This window comes from Nelumbo nucifera, chromosome 1 (assembly GCF_055504915.1).
Source record: "Nelumbo nucifera cultivar China Antique chromosome 1, China Antique-T2T, whole genome shotgun sequence".
Taxonomy (NCBI): domain Eukaryota; kingdom Viridiplantae; phylum Streptophyta; class Magnoliopsida; order Proteales; family Nelumbonaceae; genus Nelumbo; species Nelumbo nucifera.
Genome location: NC_142649.1, coordinates 158,971,997 through 158,996,345, shown reverse-complemented (window position 1 = coordinate 158,996,345; position 24,349 = coordinate 158,971,997). Strand labels below are relative to the sequence as shown.

The following is a 24,349-nucleotide window of genomic DNA, read 5'->3' as shown; positions in this document are numbered from 1 at the left end:
AATTGATTTGGATTTATATTGGGTGAAGTGTGTTGCTTCAAGACAAAACTAAATTTAGTCAATAATTAATAGAAAATTAATGCACTAATTATAAATTATTTAATTCAAATGAAGAAAATAAAAAAAAGGCTAAGGAATTAATGCTAATGTTTGTAATGGTTAACCCAACGGTTATCCACAACCCAACCCATTTAAATGGGCGGGTTGGGTGACGGGATGATCACACAACCCGCCAAGTAAATGGGTGGGTTGGGCGGGTTAGATACTGGGTGGGTTGGGTGGGTTTAGCGGGTTGGGTGAAAAATTGCCACCCCTAGGTTTAAGCACTTGTGTTAAATTATACTCAAAAAATCGTACTTCAAAAATTAAATAGAAATTTGTACATTAAGTGATGAAGACAAGAAACTGGAGAGTAGAGAGGTAGGTACGCCAGTGAATCACATTAAGTGGTAAACCCACCTTTGACCTAAACCTATCAGGATGGGTTCAGGTCAGTCTCAATTGAGTTTTGGCCCAGGTTCAGGTTGCTGCTGAGCAATATCAAACCCAACCCATTGGCATGGTGCCACTCAATCTATACTACCTATAAAAGAGCAAATTCCCCTTTTTTCTGGACTTTTCATTGGATGTTTTCTATCCCTCTTGTCTAAGCACACAACGGGCATAAAGAGGGTATATATGTCCTTTACTCTAATTTCAGAAACTGCCCACTCATAACTGTTCAGAAACTACCCACTTATAAGTTATAACCGTCCAGAAACTACCCATGAATTATAAATAGTTTTGTCTTAGAGATATTGCCACGTGCAAATGCATGTACACGTTTACTATTAACTATAAATATAGCAATAGTTGTAGTGTTCATGGGACAGGTTGGGTCAGCTTCAGTAATCCTAACTGTAAATATAGCAATGGGTTTGGGTTGATCCAAACCCAACCCATTGGAATCCCTATAGAGAGGAATAAAGAGAAAATATGAACTCAATGCAGAATATAAAAATGTGCACATAAAGAACATCTTTCAGAAGACAGATCCAAACAATCCAATTTCAATAGTCCAATGAACCACAGTTATTAAAAGAAAGTCAAATAAGCCAGACTATCAACTAATGAAGATAATTGAAGCAATACCATGACAAGGTGAAATAATTCAACAAATATTTTTAAACTGTTCGCCAACCATAAGAGAAACTGGTAATCTGTCTAGTGACATTATCAGTTGATAAATAAAAAAAAAAGATTTAAAAAAGGTAAAATTTTTCAAACTATTTTTTTTGGATCAATAACTGTGGATTGAATTAATATTAAAAATATAAGAAAATTACAGGGCAAGGGGGCTAAACAATCTTAGCTCCCAAGAACAACCATTAAACATCGAAAGAACAAAAATTACAAGACAGCCCAAAAAATAGAATGCCTGTTCACCCCTTGTCTAGCTAGACCATCTGCCAAAGAGTTCACACTTCTTTTTACCCATTTGTATTGAATTTCCATGTCCTTAGTCAGCCACTTGAATTTCCTCTTTTCATTACTGTAATTCCAAAGTCTAAGACTATCATCTTTCAACCAGTTTACCACAACCTCAGAATCTCCTTCTATGATCAGCTTATTAATGTGCAAATCCTTGATTCTTTGTACCCCTTCAAGAGCTGCAAGAATCTCAGCTCTCAAAGAATCTCCCACCCCAACTGGTCCAGAATACATAGCTAACAGCTTCCCTTGTTCATCTCTTATTACTCCTATTCCGGATGGCCCTGGATTGCCCAAGCTGCTGCCATCAAAGTTCAGTTTAACAAAGTCATGGGGTGGGGGGATCCAACAAACATTTGAGGCCTTCCTCATTGGAACAAGTTCTGTTATCTCCTTCCACTTTCTTTGCAGCTCATCAATTGAGAATTCTGCGAACAGTGCCAAGGTTTTCAGCCAGTGTATAACCCTAATGTGGATGACCTCCAGCATTGCTTCCAAACTATTTTCCTTGAAGAAATTGACACAAATACGTCTTTGCATGGAAAATAAAGGCACCCAAAAGTGCAAATGCTACTAGTCTGAGTGCGTGGAAACAAGTTTTATTTGGAAAAATGTGATATTTTACTCTTTATATTTCAAACCCTTCCCCGGCTCAAGAGGAAGCCTGACTGATGGAGGACTTGAATAGGACAAAAGGCTCTAAGTTAAATTTCAGTTGGTTAGCTTGCTGTTATGAAAAAAGTTAAGGGATTTGGACTGAAATCTCAGGAACTTCAGACTTTCTCAAGGGAGAGAAAGTAAGAAAATTTCATTACTTGAGTTCTAGAGGAAATTCTGGTCTGAACTTTTGTAGTTTTATTTGTATTGGTGTTATATGGAGGGTGCTACCATTAAATTGGGGGTCTGAATAGTCTGAGTATAAGTTCCAAGGAGAAAAGCTATCATTTTAGATAAACAAAGTGGAGAAATGTTTGAATTTCTGAAAATCTTTTTGACCAGTAGTTGGAATTTCTGAAATTTCACACTTACCTGAGGGGTGATCATTTCTAGACTGGCCCAGAAACCTGGCCCAACCCACAAATTTCTGGGCTTAGGCCTAGGTTTGTGCTCAGGCCTGGCCCGGGCCTAGGCCTGCATAGTCAGGAAATTTGTGGTCTAGGCCTGGGTCTAGTATATATTTACCATATATAAATACCTTAAGCCAACCCTGGCCCACAATATATGTATATTAATATATATTTACCATATATAAATACATGGTGAAACCAAGGATCCCCATCACTTAATCTTCTAAAAAATGTGAAACCAAGCATCATTTTCAGTTAGGTGTGATTGTTTGTGTACATGAAGAGAGAGAGAGAGAGAAAGGTGCCAGGATGAACATCTCATTTAGAATTTCAGATTGGCGTTGAAATCAACTAACAGCACAGCAGGTTGTTTAGAAAGAGAAATAGAAAAAGACCGATTGTACTGGGGAGAGGGATGCCAGGTTAACCTTCATACTCTGATTTCCCTTGTACTATGAGTTAGTCAGCCCAAGAAGCTGCTGCTCTCGCTACCCATTGCTAGTGCAGGAAGGTTCTTGTACTCTCTTGTTTGACCAATAGATTATTAAATGAATTGACCGTGTTACTGATTGAAATAGAAACATTTTATTGATGATTTGGGAAGCTTGTACTGCTTGTATATATTGATGCTTTTCTAATAAAATTTGAAGTTGCTTATAAAAAAAAGGAAAGAAAATTCTTATAAAATAGATGACTCCATAAACTTAACTGGATCAAAGATCCAGCTAATCCAGTCCGAGGGCAAGCTGGCCAGGAGTCATAACCATCCAGATAAGTCCATGTTTCAAAACATTGTAACATTCTCAGAACTTTATGTACCTGTTTTTCTCTAAACAAGCTAATGAGTCTAACTGGTCAAACAAGTCCTTGGCAGTGCCAGGAACTCCAATGCCAAGGAAGAACTTTGCTAAACCAACAATTTTATCTCCAGGAAGCTGCAAAGATCAAAGACAAATATTAAATCTAACAACAGACAAGAAAATAGCAAGTTAATGAAAAAAATTCACGCAGATGAAGTGATGCCTGAACTCACATTCAGTCTCCCAGATGTAACAGAAGCAAATGATGTTACTCCACGTACTACTGATGACGTAGTTGAAAGAGTGCCCTGGTCCTCAAGTTTATCATCAAAGTACAAGGCCCCATCACCTATAGTTAGCCAAACAGTTCCATTAAATAGATGCTGGAAAGATATACACAAAGGTTGGGCTGACAAAACCCAAGGCTGTCCACAATACTTTTTGTGGGGTTCTAAATCATTTTTTTAAGCAGAAAAGGAAACTTAAGATGATAGGGCTACATTTTTTATCCAAATGCATGGTCTGAACTTATGTTTAACAAGTTCTTAAAAAGATAGGAATGGCAATGTCTCACAAAAGTTTCTCTCAGAGATCTCATGGGGGAAGGAGGAGATGGGAAGCTGAAAACTGGTACAAGAGAAGGGACAGATGTGAAGGCAAGGTCAAGCTTTCCTTACAGTAAGGCCGTGGCGGCAGGAGCATGGCCAGATTTCGGACACACAGAGTTGAAAAAGGTGGAGGACAAGCTGATAATAGTGTTGAAGCATGGCGGAAGGCTCATGGTGTTGAAGCAAGAAGAGAGTTCCTGCACAACTGCTTGAGGGGGCATCGAGATGGTTCAAGAAGACCTGAGGAGGAGGGGTTTGTTTTTTACTGACAGAGTTTCCATGGACTTAAAAGTTTTATCCTGGAATGTAAGAGGTCTGGGTTCTGGAAGGAGAAGATTGGTGCTGTGTGACTCTTTGAAGCTTTCAAAGTTGAAGATTGTTTTGCTTCAAGAAACAAAATTGGAAAAGTTGGACGCTGCTATTGTCCGAAGTATATGGGGGGGGGGGGGGGGGGGCAGCTTCTGGCAGTGCAGGGGGTTTGTTGAGTCTATGGGATCCCTCTTTCTGCAGTTTATTTCTAACTTCTAGATGGGAATGTTTGCCAAGCGACAAATGTTTATGGACCAACGACTGTCTCCTGGCTGATTTCTGGGAGGAGTTGGCAGATAAGAGGGGCTCCTTGGCCTATCCTTGGGCCATAGGTGGTGATTTCAATGCGACTCTGTCTGTTGAAGAAAAAAATACAAGGAGTGGAAGAACAAATTCGATGAGGTTATTTGCTGATTTTATTAATAATATGGAATTGATGGATATTCCTCTACAGGGTAACAACTTTACCTGGACCAATAATCAAGAAAACCCTACCCTTGTGAGACTGGACAGATTTCTAATATCTTCAAATTGGCATGAAATCTTCCCTGATTTTAGGCAGATTTCCCTCCCTAGACCAGTTTCTAATCACAACCCTATTCAGCTTATCTGTGGTTACCGAGAGAAAATCAGAGTCCCTTTCAAATTTGAAAATGCATGGTTTGAGGAAGACAATCTTATTCCTCTAATGAAGTCTGTGTGGAGTGAGCTTCAGGTGGAGGGTTCAAGCTCCTTTGTTTTGGCAAAAAAACTGGGTGCACTCAAAGAAAAGCTAAAAACCTGGAAATTGGAAAGTAGCTTGAAATCGGATACTGAAAGGAAAGCATTACTGAGTATCATTGAAGAAATTGATAGAGCAGATGAGGTGGGTCCCTTATCTGAAGAATTGAGGCTGAAAAGATCCCAAGCAAATATCAGTTTTGAAAAATTGGTTGTAAAGGAAGAAATTAAATGGAGACAAAGAGCTAAGGTCACTTGGTTAAAGGAGGGTGATAAAAACACACATTTCTTTCACAAAATGGCAAATGTCTGATCTAGAGCCTCCTCAATAAATAAGCTGGAGTGGGAAGGTAGAATTGGGGACTCAACTGCAGAAATTAAGTCACCCCTTCCTATGGACCTTCCTTTCAAGCAGTTGAATGAAGATCAGAAACTCTTGCTTGAGAGACCCATCACAAAGGAGGAAGTTAGGGCATCAATCAAGAAGATGGAAGGTGATAAATCTCCAAGACCGGATGGTCTAACAAACCTTTTCTATTAAAATGTTGGGACTTTGTGAAACAAGATTTGATGAATGTTTTCCAGGATTTTCACTCAAATGCTTCTCTGCAAAGAAGCTTAAATGCCACTTACCCTTGTTCCAAAAATTGACAAACCATGAATATCAAGGATTTTAGGCCAATCAGCCTTTTACACAGTTTCTATAAAATCCTAGCTAAAGTGTTGGCTGAAAGGATGAAAGGGGTGTTAGGCAGTGTAATTTCTAATAACCAAAGTGTCTTTGTCCCAGGGAGGCAGATGTTAGACTTAGTTCTCATTGATAATGAACTTATTGACTCTAGAAGAAGAGAGGGAACTCCGGATTTGATCTGTAAACTTGATATTGAGAAAGCCTATGACCATGTTAACTGGAGATGCCTGGATTTTGTACTGGAAAGAATGAATTTTGGGCAGCAATGGAGAAACTGGATCAAAGTATATATTAAATCCACTAAATTTTGAGTCCTAATAAATGGGCAATCTGCAGGGTTTTTTGGCAGTTCCAAAGGCTTGAGACAGAGTGATCCCCTCTCTCCCTTGTTGTTCATCTATGTCATGGAAATCCTCACCCTTTTTAGCAAGAAGGATGTAGCCTCTGGTTGTTGGGAAGGCTTTGCAATCTCTCCTGAAAGGGAAAAGGTCAACATCCTCCAATTTGCAGATGAAGGTTAATCTGAGTAAAAGTCATATTATCCCAGTGGGCCAAGTATCAAATTTAGAGGATTGTGCAGAGGTGATGGCTTGCCCGGTTGAGTTCCTCCCAGTGAAGTATTTGGGGCTGCCTCTTGGGGCAAAATGGTCTTCCTCTTCGTCTTGGGTCCCAGTTATCGAGAGAATGGAGAAAAAACTGGCATCTTGGAAGGCAAAATATCTGTCCTTTGGGGGTAGAGTGACTTTGATCAAGAGCACCCTCTCTAACCTACCCACTACTTTCTCTCCCTTTTCCCTATTCCAAACAAAATAGCAAAAAGATTGGAGCAATTACAAAGGAATTTTTTGTGGAGGGTTGGGAAGATGAAAAGAAAATTCACCTTGTAAAGTGGGATCAAGTGTGCCTCCCTAAGGAAGAAGGGGGGCTGGGAGTAAGAAATCTGAAGAAATTTAGTTCACCTCTTTAGTAAGTAGTTATGGAGATTTGCTTCCGAAAGGAATGCATGGTGGAGAAACCTAGTAGCTGCTAAATATGGGGTGGAATGGGGTATTGAAGATCAAGAGATCCTCCTGTAAGCCGGGGCAGTTCTCTTTGGACAGGCATAATGAAGAATCTTCCTACCCTCTTAGAAGGGATCAGCCTTAAGGAGGGTAAAGGAGATAGAATAAAGTTCTAGAAGGACCCCTGGTGCATGGAGGTCCCTTTGGCAGATGCTTTCCCTATTCTTTTCCAATGCTCTGTTCATCAAGACTCATCAGTAGCTGAGAATTATAATTTTTCTGGAGGTACCATTATTTGGACCCTCCTTTGCAGAAGGAGTCTATTTGATTGGGAGCTGGAGGAGTCTGTGGAGCTGTTGGGGCTTCTTCAAAACCAGAAGATAGATATGAATCTGGAGAATGAATGGAGCTGGAAATGGAACTCAGATGGTTGTTTTTCTGTTAAATCCTTGGTCATCAAGCTGAAAAATTCAGGTCAATCGAATTTTCCTGCAAATCAGACTTGAAATCAATTTAGCCCCTCCAAGGCTAACTTCCTTGTTTGGACAATGGCTCTTGATAAATGTTTGACTAGCCAATCTGGAGAGACGTTGCATTCAGATTTCGGACCCCTCCTGTGGTCTGTGTGGTTCTTTTTCAGAAACTACAGATCACCTATGCATTCACTGCCCAACTTCCTCCATGGTATAGGGACATTTCGTGAAAGCTCTGGAATGAACTGGGTTATGCCAAGAACAGTCTAGGATCTGCTGTACTGTTGGAGAGTTGAAGGCCTCAACAAGAAAGGAAAATTAGTGTGGAAGACCATTCCTGCAGCTGTTTTGTGGTCTATTTAGGCTGAGAGAAATAATAGAATTTTCTGTAGTAAAGCTAAAAGCCCTGAAGAGTTGGTGCAGAGAGCTGTGGGCAAGTTGATCTCTTGGGTGTCGGTTACTAAGGAGTTTAAGCATCAGAATTTGGCTCACTTGTTTGTTTCTCAGTCTTGGATGAGTCTGTAATCTGATTTGCGCTCAGGCAGTCTTTTTGGCCTGGGTTTTGTTGTATTGTTCTCCTTTTCTATCTGAATAAATTTACTTTACCTTTTCCAGAAAAAAAGTAAAGATACAAACAGTAGACTAATACGACTCTGGATCTCCTGCCCACAAGAACTCTACCCACGCCTACCCACAAAACACTACCTCTGAGCATCTGCCAGAGTTGTCTGATTGTCTTGCATGCAAAGAACACCATCACAGATAAGACAAATAAATTTTTTTGGCAAAGATGAAAAGCTTCCTGGAACAATCATGTGCATGTGTGTGTGTGTGTGTGAGAGAGAGAGAGAGAGAATGTAACATTGCACCGAGTTGATGATCAACTATGAAGACTATCACTTTTAACTGTTGGTAAGTAATGATAGGAGAGGTTTGTCCATTGTGCATATGACAAAAAGCAGAAACATAGTAGAGAAAGAACCCAAAGAAGGCATCACCAAGATGACTAAGCTCCCTTGGTTGGGCACTGTTATGGGCCCGCAAATAGGATCTCGTCACGGGTCGGTCCCAGGGGGAAACCCTCTGTTTTCTCTTGTTCCTCCCTGCTCTTGATGAACCTATCTAGGCGCCCTGATGGTGATTTGTTCAAGAGATCACCTAACTCTCCTTTATTCTCTTTCTTGACTGAATATTCGATATCCTCATTCAGTAATGGTGTCTCCTTAAATAGGAGATTACAAGAGTCCTAATCTTAGGGAGTCTCCATGTTGAATAGGGAGACTTCCAATTCTATCTTGCTAAGGATAAGATAAGCTAATCCTAATCTGATAATAAGATAAACTAATCCTAATATGATAACAAGATAAACTAATCCTAATCTGATAACAAGATAAACTAATCCTAATCTGATAACTTACTAACAAGATAAGATAAGAGCAATAGAATAAGATAAGAACAAGCAAGATGATCTAATCTAATCTGGCGGTGGGTCAGGTTCCTATTGCTGTCGGCGGCGATGGTACGTCTTTCTGAGGAATGCGTCCATAACAGGCACCTTGCTGGAACACCTTCACTTGCAGAAATAAGGTGCCCACCCAGGCGACAAAAATTACAAGGTAAAAGCATTATTATGATATCATTAATATTGCTGCATCTTACTAATGTGTGTGTTAATGCATTCTATTATATACTATAAACATAATTTATACTTTGTTTTATAGTTTTATTGTTGAAAGATCCTAAGGTTTTGAGAAGAGAAAAAGAAAGAATATAAGTATAAAGAGTTTTTCTCTTTTGTTTTTTCTATTATCTCTCTCTTACATTAAATAAAACAGCAACTCCACCCACGTTCTTTTTCTCTTTTACTTTCTCTCTATTCAAACTTTTTATCATATAAAACTATAGCCTTCTTTGGTTGCTAATTTGATGCAAAATTGCCCCATTAAGTAATAATTATATTAGGATTATTTTTTAAAAATAGTGAAATTAATATGTTTAAAAATACTGTTTTTTATAAGCAAGTAAGCAACAGAAAAATAATATTTTTTATAAGCCTTTTATTAGGAGGTGGTGCTTCAGAAGATTAATACTTTGGATAATTTACAAAAAAGAAGACTGAATCATTGCCTCTCCCCTCATGTTTGTTGCCTTTGTTTGGGAAATGGTGAGACAGTAACACATCTCTTACTTTCTTGTCCCTTTGCTTCTTGTGTATGAGATTGGTTTTCTTCCTTATTTGGCTGCAGGTGGACTACTCCCCCGGATGTGACAAGTCTGTTCAACACAAGTTTCTTCCTACTTTCAAAGAAAAGGGGAAGAGTGATGTGGAGGGCAACAAGAGTAACCATTCTTTGGTCCTTATGGGAAGAAAGGAATAACAGAATATTCCAAGGGGCACAAAGATCAATAGAACAAATCATTGACTGTGTAGCCATTAAAGTCATACATTGGCTGAAAGTAAGTGATTTATTTAAAGATTTTTCAGCGGATGATATACAAAGGGGCTGGACAGCAGTGGCAAACTCTTCAACCAGACAACCTGCATTCAGCCCTCTTGGACACCAGCAGCACAACAAAGGGTAAAATTAAATTTTGATGGAAGCTCCATGGGTAATCCAGGACCCTCGGGAGCTGGGGGAGTCTTTAGGGATGGGGAGGGCAGAATGGTGGCACTATACTCTGGTCCCATAGGAGTGGGAGACTCTTTGAGAGCTGAAATTTTGGCTCTCCTACAAGGCCTGAGATTTGCCAAGCAATGGGAATTTCAGAACTTGGAGGTGGAAGGAGACTACAAATTGTTAATAGGGTGGCTGCAAACAAAGAAGTTGGGTGTATGTGAAGTTTAGACAGCAAATAAAGGAAATAATCTGCTTGGCAAGGGAAGTTGGAGTAAAATTCAAATGGGTAAGGAGATCGGCAAACTCTGTGGCAAATAGTTTGGCAAAATAGAGGACGGACTTTCAGGGAAAACTTATTTTGGGTTGTACTGTAATTCTTGATGTTATTTTGGGGTCAACACTCTGTCTGAGTGGTTGACAGTGTAAGATGTTTATTTAATATCCTTAATGAAAGTTACCGTTTCCAATAAAAAAAAAAAGAAGTAAGCAACAGAAAAATTATTCATTGATTAGGGGTGTCAAGGGACCGGTTTTGAGGTTGGACTCCATCCAAATCAAAATCAATTTGGACGAACTGGACAAGCCAATAAGACATTGAATTGGACCAGTCCAGACTTAATGGACCAAAGTATTTATTGGATTGGATTGGACCTAGTCGGCTGGTCCATCTATAATGGATTATATTGGATTGGGTCAGATTGAACCAATATCCGGTCCATTGATAACAGATAAGAATACAAGTGTCAATCATAGTTGTCAAGGCGACGCCTAGGCAACAAGGCGCCCTTTGAGGCTCACCTCGCCTAATCGCCTAGCAGTTTTGTACTATGTATTGTAAAATACTTTTTTATTCTTTATTTTTTGATATTAAAATTATAAAATAGGCACTATTAAACTAAAATACTCATTTTGTGTGTTTATATACTAATTTGTTTTTATTATTTTCTTATTTGTTAGGATTTAATCAATGCAAACATTGCTAAATGCTGTATTGAACCCTCAAAGACTTTAAAACCTGAACCAATAAGTAAGGTCTAATCAACACATTTTCTACTACTACTACAACACATTTTTCTTTTCTTCTTTTCCTATAACAAAATAAGGGTTCAGACCCTATATTTTTTTAATTTTCTTTTCCTTCTTTTTTTTCTGCTCATGAATATGTTGATTTTCTATACTTTAACATGAACTCTATACTTTTCTTATGAAAATTATGAATAATTATTAAGGGAATATGGCTATGGTACCTAGGGAACTACCCTAGGATCTATATTTTCTATATAAAAAAGTCCATCGCCTAGGCGCCCCCCTGACGCCCAGCCTCGCCTTGGCGCCTTGAAAACGTGTCAATGGACCAAATTTGGGTTGGAACAAATCTAAATTAAAACCAAATTGAGCAGATTGGACGGTCCAGAGATTGAATTGGACCAGTTCAAAATGGCCCAAAGTATTCATTGGATTGGATTGGACCTGGTCCAACTGTAATGGACTCATACTGGACCAGATCAGATTGGACCAAATCCAGTCCAATTGACACCCTTATGGCTACCTCCCCTTTTCCATATTTACATTTATAACTTTACCATATCAACACTCCCCAAAACAATTCAGCTCAATTGACTCCTTGTTAGAAAGTGGATCAACCACAATATTTTCTGTTCTATAAGTCAAACCCAGCCTACATCCAGATCTCTAGCTAATTTCTTCACCTCCCTCAAAGTGTGTCTATGTTGCCAAGTGCTTTGTGTGCCATTCTTTAGCCAGCCTATTACATTCTTAGAGTCCCCTTCAACCAAAATGTTGCTCAAATTCATTCTCTTACAGATTTGCAGACCTTGAAGTAAAGCTTTCCTCCGATAGGTCCCAAATATATGACTATGAACTCCTCATTTATATCTCTTACAACCCCCCAAAATACCTGTGGGTCCCGCATTTCCAAATGCTACAACCATCAAAGTTCAGCTTCCAAAGGTGTTCTGTTGGTTTAGACCAAACCCTAGATCTGATTGAATTAGTGGTAGAAGACTTTGCCACCTGCTGCATGCCCCTTAAAATATCTTCCTTTGATAATTGCTCAAAGCCTTTCACTATTTTTACCCAGTTTACTATCCTCCACTTAATGGTTTCTATGATCTCCTCCTTGGGCCATTTCTTGTCATTAAAAATCTGATTGTTCCTATCTTCACAAATGGACCTTAAGGTAGCCACACTTGTACTGTTGTACATCTCCACAGAGAATAGGAATACACCCAACCTACCACCAGACATAAAACCTGTTCAACCCTTCAACAAGCAAATCATAACCTCCATGCCCTTGAAAAGACCCACCAACATATGAGCACTAAACTTCAACTTAACCCTGCACAACTGTTTTATTACTCAATTTTATCAATCGACATGAACAGGAAACTCCTTTTTTATAGGAAATGGTAACTTTCATTAAATTTAAGGAAAATTCCCAATACCCCCTGTACTTTAGGCCAAGTGCCAATTTAGTACCCAAACTTTAAAACGCGACAATCTAGTACTCGAACATTTAATTTGCGATGATTCAGTACCCGACATTAACTCACCGTCAGTCAGAACCATCACGTTATATCAGGTGTGGTTTAAACATTTTCCGAATACCAAAACTAACCTTTATGATAAGATTCAGACCATTTTACCCTTTTTTCCTAATTTCCTTTCTCTTTAATCTACGCATCAACTCCTCCAAACCCCACTGGAACTCCGCACGAGCATCATTGCTCTCCTGCTTCTGTTGCCACACAAGGTGGGCTTGGTTGCTGAAGGAGCAATTGAGCATGTCGTTTCTGCTTTGCAAGGTGGAACACCCAACTGCAAGGCCCTTGCAGACACTATTCACTCTCCCTTTCCCCTCTCATCATTGCCGTTGTGAGTTGCAGCACCGGCGAATATGAACTCTCGACAACAAACCAGCGGCAGCAATCCAAAACAACCCCCATCCCCGGTCTTCCTCTCCCTATCTCTTTCTTTCTTTCTTCTTCTTCCTCCTCCTCCATCTCCCTCTGTTTCACTTTTAACAGTAACCGCCGCTGCAACTTCGGGCAGCGGTGGTTTCTCCGCCCGCCTGCGCTCCCTCTCTTTCTTCTTTCCACTTCTCCTTTCTTCTTCTTCTTCTTGGAAAACCCCCTGATTTGTCATTTCTTCCCTGTGAACGAATAGACGCAACGGCGGCGTTTCATCACCGCTGCAACCTGCAACTCGTCACAGCAGTGGCATATTGGAGTGCAGCCAGTCTCAGTGTCGGTCTCTCTCTCTTTTCTCGGTTTCACACAACTGTCGTTGATCCGTCATTACCACCACGACCGAACCCATGATGATCTCGCATGGCAGCACATCCCTGTTTTCACTGCTGAAGTCGACTCCCTCATCTATTTGAGGAATTAGAAGCTGCACAAGAAGCTACCCCAACTGTCCTCTCTATTCGAAGCAGATCTCCTTTCAGATCTGATTAATTCGCGTTCGCTCTCCTCATCGCTCGTTCACATATCGAATAAATCGAATTCGGCCAGGTTTCTCTTTGTAGCAATCGATTTCACTCGGGCCAAAATCCCAATCTAGGTAACGCCTGTTCTTCTGCCGCTTCTTAGTTTTGTCGTGTGATCGATGAATTTTCTGCATCTTCAGCTGGGAGGATAGAGACCGGGCTGATTCAGCTCCAGTAACTCTCGGTATCAGCCCAGATTTGATTGTTCGTTGTTTGTTATAAAAGGTTTCGTTGTTTATACAGAAAATCTTCATATTGATCGTCTGAATTATCGATCAAGGAATGGAAGAATGCAAAGTAACGTATCTCTGAAGCTCTGCTCCTCCAAAGGTGTACAACTTTACAGAACAATCTGAAGCTCTGAAGAAAGAATGCAAAAGAGCGTACCTCTGAAGCTCTGCTCTTCCTCCACACAACCAGAAAACCAGAAGCCCTAACTTACAAGACAATCTACATATAATAAGCCAAGAATTTCTTCAGGTCAGAGATTATAAATATGGAAATTTCCGGTTGCATTCAACGTCAATTTCAACTTTTCTGGCGCCGCATTCGCTTGACATCACCAGCAGAATTGATTTCTTCGGAATTTCAGGTAATAGAGTGGGTGAACAGTGGTTCCCACTTGCAAAGAAAGGATTATAGCTTGGGCATTTTTGTCATTTCGAAAATGAATTCATGCATTGCTCAAAACCGCAAGTGGGTAATTATGTCTTTTTGTATTTTGACTGACGGTGAGTTCACGTCGGGTACTAGATCGTCGCAAATTGAAAGTTCGTGAACGGAGGGGAGATCCATCATATGGATGGCCAAACCCTGCAGGAGGGTTGGACGACATTTCAAAAATTTCTTTACTCCCTTCCGGGAATTCTATTCCCAATTTAGAAAACTGCATTTTCAAAGTTCGTTCTTGTAACCAAACCAGACCAAATCTGAAACCAAATTAAGGGAGGGATATACCTGATACGGAATCCACGCAAGAATGCTCCTCCCAATGTAGGTGTTCACGCCCGAAGAGAGTACCAAATCCTCCCTCCACTGAAGATGACACAGCTTTGGGTGAGGCAGGATCAGCAGGTAGTTCTTCACCAAGAACTAGTGGTTCTTCTGCAAGAATCGAATAGGACAATGAGCACAGCTTCTAGATTGTTTCTTCTTGCAAGAAACAATATCAAGATCCAATCTTGATCGAATCCAAGAACTGGAGATCGAACAGGGTGGGGCGGCAAGAGTAGGAAGAAACAGAGAAGAAGGCAAGAGCAGTCTAATTGTGTTGTCTTCTCTCTATATTCAGCAAATGTGTTCTTGGAGGTTCGCCCTGCTCTCTTATTTATAACCTTAAAGAGAAAATTTTCTAATCCCATTAGGAGTTTCCTAATCCAAATCTTTTATTTGGATCTTGACTCTTTAAGTGATAAATATAATCTCTTATCTTATCTGCAGATAAAGATCAACCTTCCTAATCAAATTAAGAGTTCCAATGATCTAAATCTTTATTTGGATCTGGACTCTTTAAGTGGATAAGGATAATCCCTTATCTTATCTACTGATCCAAATCCCAGATCCGCCCCTATTTAATTAATCTAATTAACCCAGTTCCAAATGGGCTTTTAGGACCATTAAGCTTTCAGGCTCACTTCCACTTTAATGTTGGCTAGCTTGGCTCTCTTTGTATGGCGTGGGACCCTATCATTGATCTACACATCAGCCACATGGATTCAATCTAGCCTCTGTTATAAGGCCTGGCCGAATTTACTGATGAATACAGTGAACCCCTGAGTCCATCACTATGGGCTCTCAATGGACCCAACATTTACACTAAATGGTCCTTGGGTTCAGTCATCTTATGAAAGGCCCAAGGACTGTGGGAAGATGCAAGATTAGCCCATTAGGTATAACCCTAGGCTGCAAAGTGCAGTGTTGCACTCTCTACTCACATGGATCACAAGAATTAAAACCTTTTAAAAAACATTTTGAAACCATAATATATATATATATATATGTATATCTCTATATAAATATATTTTGCAAAAACAAATTTCAATGGTTGAAATCAACTGCCGGCAATTTAGGTTTCCATTAGAGAGAGTGCATCCCAATCATTCACTTTGTTCGACAAAAGGAGTTGATCCTATCACTATGACCACCCACTCAGATGAATTCTCAGACTGTCCCAACATACCCAGGTTTTGACCTCCTCTAAGGATCTCATTGATTGGCATATCAAAGACAGCCCAATCCGACACCAAGTGCAGCATCATAATCGAGTCTAGGGGTCAGGTGTAACATTCTAGTTTTGCCCATCTATCTCCAAGGTCTAAGGCAATACTGGAATTTTGGTCTGGTTCAGGGTTTCAAGAAAACTCACACTGCATGTACCTCAGGTCTCATCCTAGCAGCTAAAACAAGCCACTCCAACCAACTTGGCGGTACATCAGTGTCAGCCTTGGCAGGATAAATCTCCCCAAATCTATCCAACGGCTGTGAAGATTCTAAACTAACACAAGTCTCATATGTGTCCAGTTTAAGGGTATTACACAGAAACACACCATAATAACATGAATCAAATATGTACTTTATTCATTTACAATAAATGTCATAATGTACATCATGCTGATTGGAGCTAAGGGCATAAACTATCTACAGTCTGGGTACTAAATTGTCGCATTTTAAAGTTCGGGTACTAAATTGGCACTCGACCTAAAGTACAGGGTACCTATTAGGAATTTTCCCTTAAATTTAATATGAGAAACAATACAATTGTCATCTACAAAGACATAAGGTGATCCCTTGCTTTGCTAAAGTGTCAACCAAAGCATTTTCTGACCTCCTAGTCCATTTAAAATGTGCCCCCAGCTCCTTTGTTAGGTTCAATTATGACATGAACAGGAAACTCTTTGCTTCTCCTTGTTAGCTTTTTTAGTTTTAATGGGCTCCACCCCAAATACCCCCCCCCCCTCTTTCATTCTAGCAAATACTTTCAACACTTGAACAGTTTGATGGTTTATCTAGGTCCTAAATCACCTTACTGCATTAGGAATCTTGTTGATAACTTCAGGATCCTTAAGATTCTCGACTACATTCTTCTCAAAGAGCTTCTCTTCTACCACCTTAACACCCTCTTTAAAACTATCGCCTGCAACTCTAGAAGACCTCAACCTATCTTGATCATCTCCATTGCTTATATTAGAATCACCACAATAGGTCCAATTTTCCATGCTCCCTCGCCTTCGGAGGTTTACAAAACTTTTCTTCCAACTCCTTAAAAGCTTTCTTTTCAAATCCCCCCCCCAATAAAACATAAGCCCAAGAGAGTTTACTTACCCCCACTTCTTTGTTCACCACTGTCTCCAAATCAATTGATTGAGTTTCATCAAGAAAAATATCACCCTCACTTGAATAATTTTCTTCATCAGAATAAGCCTTAACCACCTCATAATTGAATGTCCAAGTTCTGTATCTCCTTCTCTTCTACAGAAATTTGAACAAGAACTCTCAAAATCTTTCTTCCTTGAATGCCCCTACTCTTCCATCACCCTCTCCTTCTCGTCTCCAATCCCCCCTAACAACCCTGCTTTGTCTTGGGGGTTGAAGAATTCCTTTTTCAATAACATCTCTATATCCTCCAGCGGAGACCATCTACTACCAAAAAGAGACAAGAGTCTATCCCAAAAGTGGATGTATAATTGTAGGGGATTAGTAGATGAAATGCAGATTCTCCATTTGCTTCACAAAGGACACATGTGAGGAGAAACACAACAGTTTGGTCTCCTTTTTTGCAAGGTATCACAAGTGTTGATCTTCAAAAGACATGTCAAAGGGAAAATAGACCAAATACATGAATCAAGAGTTGACAGGTCTAAGAAAATGCCTCCCAAAAACAGAAAGAAGTTCCACCACCAAAACACTTTCAGAGTCTCAAAGGCCTATTCTAAAGCCCAAAGTCCAAGAAACACTCCCATTCAAAACACTCGCCATATCTGCAATGGTTTTCTATTCAAAATTCGAGATGGAATATAAAACTAGAAAGCAGCTTTTGAACACAGTTTCCTCCCACCAATGGTCTTCCCAAAATTTGAATTTGTTACCATAAGCAGCATCTTACCCAATGACCTGACTCAAGAGATGAAAATTTTCCAAAATAGCTTTCCAAGGAGAAGTGCAAGTGGCTCTATTTGCCAAGTCGAATGGCATTAAAAATAGGAAAGTACCCAAATTTTAATTTTTTTATTATAAAATTCTCATTGCCTAGGTGACTAGGCACCGCACTGTCACCCAATTTTGCCCAAAATCCTTGATAACTATGGGTGTAAAAAATGAACTCTTTCATAAGACAGTGACATCAAGATCAAACAAATACCAATTCAGCAAAGTCTTTCACATACTCATGTTCAGTATTCTAGTCATTTCCCATTGACCTTTAGATATAGGATGAAAGGTGAATGGCACCTTTATAATTAAGGCCACTTATATGAATATTATACCAATGGTAAAAGTAGCAAGGAAGTGATAATGGACAACCATCAAGAGGATGTAAGTGCTGCATTTTTTTCTTGTCCAATATGCTGAAGCTTTGGATGGTGGACTTGTACAATAACAAGAAGGAGAAAAAGAAGAGATAGAGAAGCCTAGGAAAAGGGAGGAAGTAGAGCTTGCCAGTTGCCACCCTAAGTCCTAACTCTAACCTTTATGGGTTTTTTATTTGATAGTGAATTCTACCTTTATGGTTTCATCAAACAAAAGATAAAGGCTCAGGACAGAATCTCACCACCACCAAGAAAAGGTTCCAATTTCTAAGAACAAACAAGTTCTAACTTCTAATACAAACTGGAATTCTTTCATTATAGAGAAAATGCAGAGTTACATTATATAATAGAACTTAGGTATCCATTCAGGAGAATAAATCACTTCTAAAGCAAGACAAGAGATATACTTCTAACCTGGAGCACAGAAGCAGATTGACTCAGTCATCCACTCAAAAAGCCAATAACCTAGCAACTTTTTATTAAAAGAAAAAATCATACTAGAGGTTTGAGGAAAAATGCTAAAGCTGCTATCATTATTTCAGGGAGTTTTCTTGCTAATGTCCATAACCATGTGAATCTCGCAGGTTCAATCTCATATTGTGATGAACTGGATGAGAAGAAACCCCATTGGGCTGTGGAAAACCAGTTATTTAATGAGAGACACGGGGCACAAGTGCCACGTTTAAACATCTTTCAGAAGGGTACTGAGGTCAACCAACTCAGTTGTATAACCAAGCTACAGGGATATGGAAGGAAATAAGCTATATTGGACCCTATTATGCGGCATGCCAATCTAATTGTGTTTTTCATTTGGTATATGTTGTATGGGAGAACCCCATGTTTGGGCTTGGGATGCTGTAGAAAGAAAAGTTTACAGTGAAGCCCTTTTATGAGCATATGTGGCATCTATCAACAATTCCTTCTCCAAAGGTCAGTCTGTGCACTCATCTCACAAGCCCAAATTCTTGAGCTTATGAGCATATGCATCAAGCAGTCACACCCAAAAAAAAAAAGTGCAAGATATATGGGATGGAAAGTTGAGGGGAGGAAAGGAGAACATATGAAACAGTTTCTTTTTTCTTAATACATACCATAACTCTCAACACTGTCAAAAAGCTTGGTAATGTCATTCTTCACTGTAGCAATCTGTCAAGAAAAAGTGCATGCTAGTTACATAAAATCGAAAGTAAGATACCTTTTAACCACATTGCAAGTAATAAACATAGCAATTTCTGGAAAATATACAAGCACAACTAGATTAAGTTATGAATAAGTTCTTTTTTCATCATTAATGAATTATGCATAAATCTTCAATGTCCATTACCACGTTGCCGGGGGCAGGGGCAAGACTGCTTGGCTAAACTAAAGAGCATATTCAGGTTTGTTCTTTCACCTTGCAACTGGTGGATTGCAGCTGCACAGTGCTCTCAAATGGGATAGTTATGACACATGACGAGAGAAGTTTCTAACTACATTTTTTCTTAGACAATCACATTCTCTTTTTTTTTTTTGATTGGTAGCTTTCAAGGAATTTATTAAATTGTGGTCAATGAGGATTGTGCTTAGCACCCCTCGTGCTACTTTGAATAGCTTTAGATTTCTCCTGAATCCCTTTCCTTCATTAGATTAATCATTGTTCCCTCCTCTGAGTGGTTCCACAGAACATTTGAGCCCTGTTAACCCCTTATCTTGCTAGTATGTTTGCCATGCCATAGATAACCCCATTCATGTGCATGGATGAATGGCTGGGAAGGTCCATTAGTGTCCAAGGTATGCCAGTGCCAGTTCCCACAGGGCCCTTTACATTGACATGAAGAGCTTCATGACCCCCCCCCAACACCTCCTCCAGCAATGCTAGATCTCAACTGCAAGTCTGCAAGACCATCAAACCTGCTGTTCCTGCCAAATTTCCAACATTTCCCACCAACACGGGGTAATTTCCCATGTAAGGAATTGATAAGATCTGTTCAAAGAAATCATTACCTAGACCTCCTGGTGGGTAATGGTTAATATAAAGAGCATCAACAATGAGTGGGAGTTTGAAAACCCCAAAGGCGGTTTTTGAAGAAAAACTGCAAAAGGAATTCAGTGAGAAAGAAGAAAACAAACACCAACAACTAGCAAGCACTTGACCAGCTTCAAAATACTATCCCTTCGCTTTGTTCTGACATTGTTTCTCGCGCTTAAAGAGAAAGACAGAGAATAAACCTTAACAGTTAGATTGCTTCAAATGTTGAGAAACCCTACCTACATCTATTTCATAAGTAAGAAATTGAGAATGTAAATTAACATTTGAAATCACAGTTATTGATAAAAAAAATTAACATTTGAAATCTACTTGGTTTCTTAATGGGTCCAATACTCCAATTTGATAATATCCAATCCAATCCTATAATATAACAGTCCACCTTATACTGGTCCAATCAAATTTGATAAGCTTAACGGGCATCCAAACTCCAAATCCAACCTTATTTGATTGGACCCAATCCAAACCCGGTCCATTGACAGCTCTAATGAAATCAAGTTGTTGATTGGTTGGGAAAGATTTTTTATAGAACTTTAAAATTTTACTAAAGAATCATCAAAATATGCAAACAATACAAGCAACTCTTGAAGAGGAGTGAGGTGCAACCTCTCACAAAGACTTAAATCAGATTACAAATGATCCCAATACAAAAATTTCCTATTAACCCCTTGCTTTGCTAAAGTGTCAATCATGCCATTTGCCTATCTTCAAACCCATTGTGTCCTCAATGTCATGTTTCTAGTTAACCATTTGAATCTCTTCATTACATTGCTATAGCCCATGCTATGGTTTCTGGGTTCTTCAACGGTTCAACCATCCCACCACCACCTTAGAGACCCCTTCAATAAGCAAATTCTCCATGTCCAACTCTTTTGCAATCTGCACCCCTTGAACAACATCCATGAATTCAGCCCTGATAAAATCCCCAACACCTGTTGGTCCCAAGGGCTAAGACAAAGGAACAACATTACCATCTCTGTCTCTAAAAACTCCCCCTACTCTAGAAGCGCCAGGATTTCCTTGGCTACCCCCATCAAAATTTAGTTTAATAAAACCTTCAACAAGAGGCAACCAGAAGAGAAAGAGCTGGTTCTTTTTTAAAGAGGTTCTTGCCACCTCTCCCAATTTCCTCCAGATACCATCATAGGAGAATTGTGAGAAAATGTCCAGTATTCTGACCCAATGTATCACCCTATCCATAACTCAAAACACATTGGGAAAGCATATCAAGAACAGTTCACTGTATTTGACCATTTTCTCCATATTTTTTCTATCATTAACACTTCAGCATATTAAGACCACAGAATTACAAAGACCATAAAAGAATATCATGTTATTGGTGAGGTACAACTAAGGGTGGTTTTAAGAGATGACTGGAAACATTTTCCTGTAGTGGTGAGTCTGGTAACTGGTTAAATGGAGAAAACTTCCCTGAGCACAGCAAGCTACTGTTTTCTGATAGAATTTCCCACATGATTATTCATTTTCTAACCATAATCTGCCTGCCTCTGAAAACAAGTGATTTTTTTTTGAGTAAAAGGTGACTAAGATTTTATTAATAAAAGGTGGTACATGAGAAGATGTATACCAAAGCAAAGCAGATAAAGGTTACAAAGGTAGAGCACTATTACTAAAAAAACAATCTCTATGAGCACCAGATTTAGCTAACCCATATGCTACAGTGTCCAGTTCCCTGGGAATCCAGTTCAATTTAACCTAACCTGCATTGAGTCCAAGATGTCTCTAACTTCTGCCAAGAAATGAGCCAAACTCCAAGAAATGAGTTCAATTTAACCTAACCAGCTAAGGGTTTTTCCCTTGGGGGTTTGTTGTAATCTTTCACATCTAATGAAATTTACCTTACCTTTTTTCAACAAAAAAAAAACTATGAAATAGAATTTGATATTTGGATCTACCTCAAACACAAGAGAATTCAGACTGGATTCAGACCACAACTCAGTATGTTTATTTCTTTAAGAACAAAATCAATTTCTAAGGACTGGTAAGCTCAGTTTTAACTAACTAAACTAGTAGAACATTTATAAACGATTGTATAGTTATTTACTTCATTCAGTAAGTCTCAGAGCATCAATGTTGTTTGGATGGTCAAATTGTCTATTTCTAACTCCAATATAATGCAAAAATGTCCACTCCCTAAATTAATGGCAAAGGAAAAAAGGAAAAAAAACCTTCCCAAGCCATCAACCCCATCTGAAGCTACCTCTTTCTCAAAGTCTGGACCTTTTTTAATCATTATTAATGTCAAAGGACTTAGGGGCCATTAATTAGTGTAAAGGTAAAATCTTGGGCTGCCAAGCATGAGAAAAATAACAAAGGTTAGGGCATACCAGTCTACCCCTCACAAGACCCATAGCTGCGGCCAACATTGGGTAATAGCTTTTTTTCTTAATGTCAGAAGACTTCATGGACAATGGCATACTTAAACCAAATAATAAATGCATAAGAATAGCAGCCTTATCATCCTTACATGAGCTAGCCTCCAAATATTGAACTAATGAAGTCTTTGACAGTCAGGACTCAGGAGTAGCACAGAAAGCCACCTTACCATTGATTGATCAACCTCAGAGGATGCTAATGAAACTATTCCAGCAATTGTTTCCAGTGCTATCCCTGTAATAAGGATAATATACACAAAACTTATCTGGGCCATCTGCTAGCATTTAACGGCAAATATCATATTATCTTTGTTAAAATACACAAGGAATTACAATCAATACCAGCAGCATAAGTGCTAGATTCAGCAATATTGGAATTAGAACTGTAGTGCCATCTTCCATCACTTTGACTGAGAGCCTGTCAACAATATATCAATGTAAAATTTATCTATCGGCAGTATAAATTCTACTGCTGCAAATGGAAGAAGAGGATGATCGTTATAGAAGTTGGACAATTAATACAGTGATATTGACTATAATGACCTTAATAGAATGCAAAACTCCATCTGCATCTGCCAGATGAACATTGATTTTAGAATCCTCACCCTGCATGACACAATCAAAAAAGAAAGTAAAACAAAGGGGTTGATTTTATCAAAAGTCCTATGCATCATGTCAGAGAGTGCAATAAGAAGACTTATCACTTTCTACCTTGGCAAGATTACACCCCCCTTTCTTAGCATTCAATAACAGAAAGACACAATAATATAGCTGGTATAGAATCTAAATTTTGTAAGACCTGGATAATGAAAACTCGTGCATAGATGGACACAGCTAATAAATAGAGGGGGGAAAAGACGTAGAATCACAATGATGTTTGGAAAGCAAAACCTACACCTATGTTGCATTGCTTAATAGTAACGGTTACCTTCATAAGTACCAAACCTCCGATTGAGTGGTAGAAATCCAGCAATGAATTTGCATCCTTAATAATGGTTTGAAGTTTTGAAATAGTGCCCTTTAAAACATAAGAAAAATAAATTACTGCTAATACATAGTACTGACTCAATAGACATAAAGAATAAATCAAAACACTGGACAATAGTTCGAAAAAAAAATACCTCAAAAACTTCGGCATTAATATCACACTTCAATATGCTATTAACCCTCAAGGCATAAAACAAATCTTTGGTACTCGAAGATGATGAACTAAGCTTCTCGACAATGAGAAGACATGTGGCTCTACTGAGGTCAACATTCTTTTCTATGCCAAGGATCTGAAATGTTCTTAACGCCTCGTATATTTCTTCTAAGCTGGAAAGATATAGCATAAAATCAATTACTCAGTAACTCGAGTCCTAAGTAACGATATTAAGAGAATGAATTTGTCAACAAGGTAATGCGATCACTCTAGTACAGCTTCAAATTCAAGTAGAAAACACTCAACATCTCCAATGTGTAAAATCAAGCATAGTTTGACATTCTCAATCCGATTCAAAGAGATTTAAGGTATACATTATACAAAAAAACAACGAGTAATGGAATTTGAGAATTAGGGTTTAATTGGGGTTTATCGGAGACCTTCCGTAGGATCCATCGTCCGGCATAAACAGCTCCAAAGCAGCAGATCGGTGACTATCCGTGATCGGACGAAAGATCGCAGCTTCACATATAAATAACGAAAGAAGAAGAGGAACCATAAACCCGATGTTTCTGGCCATGCCTGCAGAAATCAAACAAAGGGAATGTTGGGAATTGAATGAACTCCGCCTCGACGAGTGCTGAGAGCGTTTTCTCCAAACGGAGGAGGGACGGAGACTTGTGACCTTTTATTGGTAGATTACGAAAAAGTGACTCTCATTAGTCTGATATCGGGTAAATGGTTTTTTTGCCTAAATATCGGGTGAATGGTTGGGTAATGGGTGTCAACAAGGTTTTAAAAACTGACCCGGAAACGGAATCGTTCAGGTCACCGGTTTTCGGGTCAGTGGTTCGCCCGTCTGAGTCAAATGATTTGAATGATTTGAACATTTTATCCATTACATTGAAATATTAGGGTAAGATGCAAATAAATATGTATTACTACTTTTTTTTTTGCTTCAATCTATTACTACATATAAAAGTGGAAATAAGGAG

General features: G+C 39.0%; 1 protein-coding gene across 1 annotated transcript in view; it reads right to left on the bottom strand.

The window, feature by feature from the left end:
- LOC104602859 (dolichyl-diphosphooligosaccharide--protein glycosyltransferase subunit 2-like) overlaps nt 1-24,083 on the bottom strand; it is a 34,162-nt gene extending 10,079 nt beyond the window's left edge. Inside the window, exons 1-9 of the mRNA XM_010266717.3 lie at nt 23,795-24,083; nt 23,335-23,527; nt 23,142-23,231; nt 22,757-22,819; nt 22,556-22,631; nt 22,384-22,448; nt 18,883-18,937; nt 3,571-3,686; nt 3,357-3,472 (exon numbers count right to left, since the gene is read on the bottom strand). Of these exons, the coding sequence (XP_010265019.1) occupies nt 3,357-3,472; nt 3,571-3,686; nt 18,883-18,937; nt 22,384-22,448; nt 22,556-22,631; nt 22,757-22,819; nt 23,142-23,231; nt 23,335-23,527; nt 23,795-23,934 (914 nt within the window). The 5' untranslated portion in view covers nt 23,935-24,083. The remainder of the gene's footprint in view (nt 1-3,356; nt 3,473-3,570; nt 3,687-18,882; nt 18,938-22,383; nt 22,449-22,555; nt 22,632-22,756; nt 22,820-23,141; nt 23,232-23,334; nt 23,528-23,794) is intronic.
- Nucleotides 24,084-24,349: the final 266 nt, after the last annotated feature.